This window comes from Vigna angularis, chromosome 7, assembly GCF_016808095.1.
Source record: "Vigna angularis cultivar LongXiaoDou No.4 chromosome 7, ASM1680809v1, whole genome shotgun sequence".
Lineage (NCBI taxonomy): Eukaryota > Viridiplantae > Streptophyta > Magnoliopsida > Fabales > Fabaceae > Vigna > Vigna angularis.
The window spans coordinates 32,904,067-32,909,128 of NC_068976.1; the positions used below are offsets into that span (position 1 = coordinate 32,904,067).

The 5,062-nt window shown below is 30.0% G+C and overlaps 1 protein-coding gene across 1 annotated transcript; it reads right to left on the reverse strand.

The window, feature by feature from the left end:
* Window positions 1-541: 541 nt before the first annotated feature.
* LOC108336830 (methylesterase 17) lies at window positions 542-3,584 on the reverse strand. Its single transcript, XM_017573280.2, has 4 exons — window positions 3,236-3,584; window positions 3,021-3,161; window positions 1,331-1,465; window positions 542-930 (listed from the first exon to the last, which is right to left on the reverse strand). The coding sequence occupies exons 1-4, from the start codon at window positions 3,518-3,520 to the stop codon at window positions 631-633; spliced, it is 861 nt and encodes a 286-aa protein (XP_017428769.2). The 5' UTR covers window positions 3,521-3,584; the 3' UTR covers window positions 542-630.
* Window positions 3,585-5,062: the final 1,478 nt, after the last annotated feature.

Below are 5,062 nucleotides of genomic sequence, written 5' to 3' on the forward strand. Positions count from 1 at the left end.
ATTACATGACAAATTCAAAATAATAAAAAAAAATGAAAATTGAAACCTTTTTTATAGATCCTTTTAATGTCTCTCAAGAGCTTTCACATATTCCTAACTTTAAAAGAGTTCACATTTAAAAAATTGTGGGTTCTTAACAATATAATAATATATATAATATATAATAATATTTAATAATAATATAATAACATAATATTACTAATATAATAGTGATAAAATTTAAAATATTATATAAAACAATAAAATAATTAAATATTCACAGCATTAATAAGCAAAAAATAAACAAAATAATAAAATATTAAAAATAATACTTGACATAAAATTATCATTGTCAAAGTTAATATCTTTTAAACATTTCTAAATTAATCTCTTTATTTAATGAATTTATCATAATTATTTAAAGATAATATATATTTTTAACTTATTGATTTACTTTAATTATTATGCACAAAGCTAACATAGTATAGTATATTTGCTGTCTAACACAGTTTTGTAACACTTTTCATTAATATTGTTATTACTTTCTTATTATTAATCAGTGTTTTATTAAAGTCCATCTTTCCATCTTTCCATATTTAGCAAATACTCTCAAATTGTGATCTTTCACAAGCCATGGTTTGAAGAGAAAACTTATGAAGGAGGGTTAGTAAAGCTGCATCCAAAGTGAAGAGTTGCAGCTTTTACAAGTAACCCAAAGAGGAGAAACGGGGTAGAGAAGAAAGGACTATGATCACTGTCTAGTTCATACACACTCAATGGTGGCCACCTCTTTATCATGGCTTCTTGTTGCTCTGCCTTCATCACATGGTCTTGACTTGTCTTTATGTACATCCTTGGCACCTTCTCCACTTCACCATCCTCCACAAACCTAGCACTTGTCAATGCTTTAATAGGTCCTGGCCTCAACAGCATACAAGCTAAGGTTGAATCCTATCATCAACAACATATTAATCATGTTCACTCACATTATACCATTCAAACATTTCTAATCATAACTTTGGTCTCTCTCTTAAATAACAATACTGAGAGCTAAAACTGATCAGAATAAGTAAAAACCACCCCTTTATGGTTACAATGTTCTCTTAGAATGTTTTAATTTGGATAAATCTTGTGTGGTTTTATCTGTTTCCAAGAAGTTGCCATAAAAGGTCCTACAAGTGGAAAAAAGCAGATGATAATGAAATTGATGATAGTAAAAAGTACATGGCATGTGGGGTAGCCTGGAGACAGACAAAGGGTATGTCTGACCAAGTGAACATGGGTTAAATAAACAGTTTGTGTAGATAAAGCATAGCATGTATGACCCTTTTTCTCCCTTTTGAATGCATACCTCATGTGGACTTAAATGATAGATGATTTTGCGTTGAAATTCTTTTTTCACCAGAGCACTGGTTGGAGGGTTATCCTCTCCCAATCCATATCCTAGCTGGTATACATCTCCAAACTCAGATAGGTCAGGTACACCCTGTTTCACACATATCAAAATCACCATTGTGTTTATTATTTACATGAAGCACAAGAAGCAATTAGCTACTCTATTGTCATGCAAAAATGGTTATTAGGATCACTGATTGTTTTGTTTCCTTTAAATAGTTAGAGATACTTTTGAACACAATGAAAATTTTCTGTCATTCACACACATATATCCTCATGAACACAAACATTAACCGTGTAACAGGCTGTCGGACAAGTCATAACAACCATTCTAGTAAGAAAGAAAGAAAACTCCAGCAGACTTAGATAATTTCATGTCTCCAAACAAGAAAACATGGCTAAGAAAGGTGATTATAAATGTTAGATATAATAGAAACATCTTGGTGAGGGTTTAAATTGCACAAGATTGTTGACCATAACAAGACACATTGTCTTTCATGGAAATACTGTTAAAACATATTAGCATACTGCTAATTTTTTTTTTTAGAATTTTTAGTTTGGGACTTGTCTGTGTTTCCTTTTTGTTCTTTCAAAAATAATAAACTAATTAATCTGTTAATGAAAAAATAAGATAGAAAATAGAAAAAATGGGTACAAAGATTGAAGTAAAAAGAGAGAGAAAAATAAGAAAAGTATGTGACAGAAATAAGAAATGCATGTGGTGTAAAAGATTATAAATAAATACTTTCATCTAATTAAAAAAAGATAATATGATGGAAATCATTGCAAAATAAAAAAATTGATTATTTGGTTTTGTAAATCTAGTTCTTAAAAAAATGTTTATTCTTCCAATAAAAGAATAAAATTATATAGACAAATTAATATGTAAATGTTATAGACAAATTTAATAAAAGAATGTAATGGAGGAATCTAATTAATATTTTTTGTCTTCTTAAAAACTAAATTAATCAAACATTTAAGAATCAAATTAATTATTTGTAGAACAAACTCACTGTTTAGTTAGTCATTTAAGAAACAAAAATTAATCATTTATCCTAAAATAAAATCCGAGTTTAGCCAGTTTAATAAACAATGATATCAGTTAAGAAATTCCAAAGAAAATCAGAAACACAAACAAAATTAAAATAAAACAGAAAGAGAAAAAATTAAATTTCATTCTTATATATAATTATATGTTGTTTTTGTTTAAGACCTCGAAAGTGTAGCTGAACAGCTACTGGCTAGTTTCTTTGTATGTGGGAGTACTCTTTTGAAAACTGTGATAGTTGGTGGGTGTGCCACAGATTTATGAAGACAGTTGGCCACCATATTATTTCAACCCAACATCAACGTTATTGCTCAGACTTTAAAGTCTCCAAAACTTACACATCAATGGAAATCTATCAGCATCACTGTCACAACCAACCTTTACATATATATATATATATATATATATATATATATAACAGTTCACAACCACAGTCGGAATCACAACCATAACAGCATCAAAGATTAGTAATCAGTGCTGTGATTGTAACTATCACTGCATAATCATATTTGTTGTTCACTTAACATTAAAACCTTATATATCTATATAGTATAATATCACCTATATTGAAAATTTCAATTTGGTGAAAAAGACTCACATGTTTGAGATCTTCTTCTGTGGAGAATCCCAACTTGAGCATAGTTGCTGCCACATACACAGCTAAACGGATCTTCTTGGCAAATTTGTGACAAGCCTTGGTAACACTCAACCCTCCTGCACTGTGTCCCACCAAAATCACCTGCAGTTTTCATGTGAAGGAAAGAAGATAAACTAAGTCATATAACAGTGGTTGATCATGATTAAGATCAAAACCTGTTCATTTTCTGGCAAAGCAGACAAGAAATCCATGAGGGGTTGGTTGTAATCATCAAAAGAAAGAAGAGAATCAGCATGAGACTGGTCAATTCCTCCACTCTTGAGGTCTATGCATGAGACCTTGTAGCCAGAATTCTCCATAAGACAGCGGATTTTGTACCAGCACCAAGCTCCTCCACCAATGCCATGCACCAGCACAAAGTGTTGTTTCAACGAGGGAATTGTTCTTCTGGTATCAGTACTTTCTTCATTCACTACTGCCATGGCTTTCTCTTCCTTCATCAATATCTCACTTGTTTTCAACTTTGCTGTGGTAAGGATAAATTGGTGAGAGAATAAATAAATACTCAGGCTCATCATTATTTCTTTTTTTCTTTTCTTTTACAAGACAAATTCATATTTTTTTATGCATTTAATTTCATTTTAAGGTCAAACAATATAAAATTAAAGTAGATATTTAGAAACAGTTATTATGAAAAGCAATACAATATTCATGACCATACCAAGCATGAATTTATTTGAAAATAATTTAAATTTGTATAACAAAATGTTTTTGAAAAAGATATTTTTATCAATCTGAAATCTTTTTATGTATTGTTAAACTTGAAAGGTTACATATTTTATAACGACTAAAAAATAGATATTTCACATTTTATAAAAAGGAATAACAGAAAAAAAATGGGAAAAAACAAAATCAAAACTTATTATTTTGTCAATAGACTAACATCATATTTATTTGGTGAATAATTTAATTTAAGAGTTACGTGCTACTTGGACATATTTTTCTACCTGTATTCCACATTACTTATAAATTTTTGTTTGAAAATAATATAAAGGAGAAAGAGAAATATAATATAGCATGATTTATACATGACGAAAAACAATAAAAAAAATATATAATAAAGATATTACTGTGAAAAAAAAAATTTGGAGACACTTGGGTTAAAGTCATTTTCATCCATGATAAGAAAGTTTGAAAACGTAAGAGACTAGGCTTGAACTCAAGAACGATGATGATGATCACAATCTTGTGGTGAGAGGTTCTCCCTGCAACTCGTCAACATCATTTCTGTATCTCATTTCTTTTTTTTTATTTATAACTCTATCCTTTTCAAAAATAATATTTTAATTTAAAAAAACTAACTCATTTAATGATTAAACTGAAGAAACCCTACACCCTTTTTATCTGAGTTTAGCTTCAAGTATTTCAGATTATTTTATAAACTCTACACCCCTTCCTCTCTTCTTCCTTCTTGCCTCTCTTTGTCGCATTTCATTTCAAGCTCACATTTTTTTCCTTCCGCACTCCTCTCTTCGTCTCTCGTCACCAACTTTATTTGTTTTTAAGTTCTTCTGGTGCAACAGTGTATATCTTCTTCTTTTCATATAGTTAACTTCAAAGGCAGATTTCCCTAAGGTCATTGGAGATATTGGAACCTTAACCGCACTTAAAATTGCGGATCAGGCACCGCCGCACATGGAACTGCGGCCGCCGCACATGAAACTGCGGTAGGGAGGGATGAGAACCACACTTGGAGCTACGGTTGACGGGTCACCGCAGTTGGACCTGTGATTGGCATAACCGCACTTCGACTTGTGATTTATGGTGGTCGCACTTGGAGCTGGTGCTTGTGTTTTTAGGATTTCTTTTATTATATTTAATTAAATTTGTTTAAAATTTATAAATTGTATTTTCACATAGTATTTATTATTTAGTATTTTTTATATTTATTTATAGTATTAAATTTGTTTAAAAAATATATGTATGAAATATTATGTTAGTATATTTAATTTATTTTGGCTAATATTTTATATAGTTTTTTG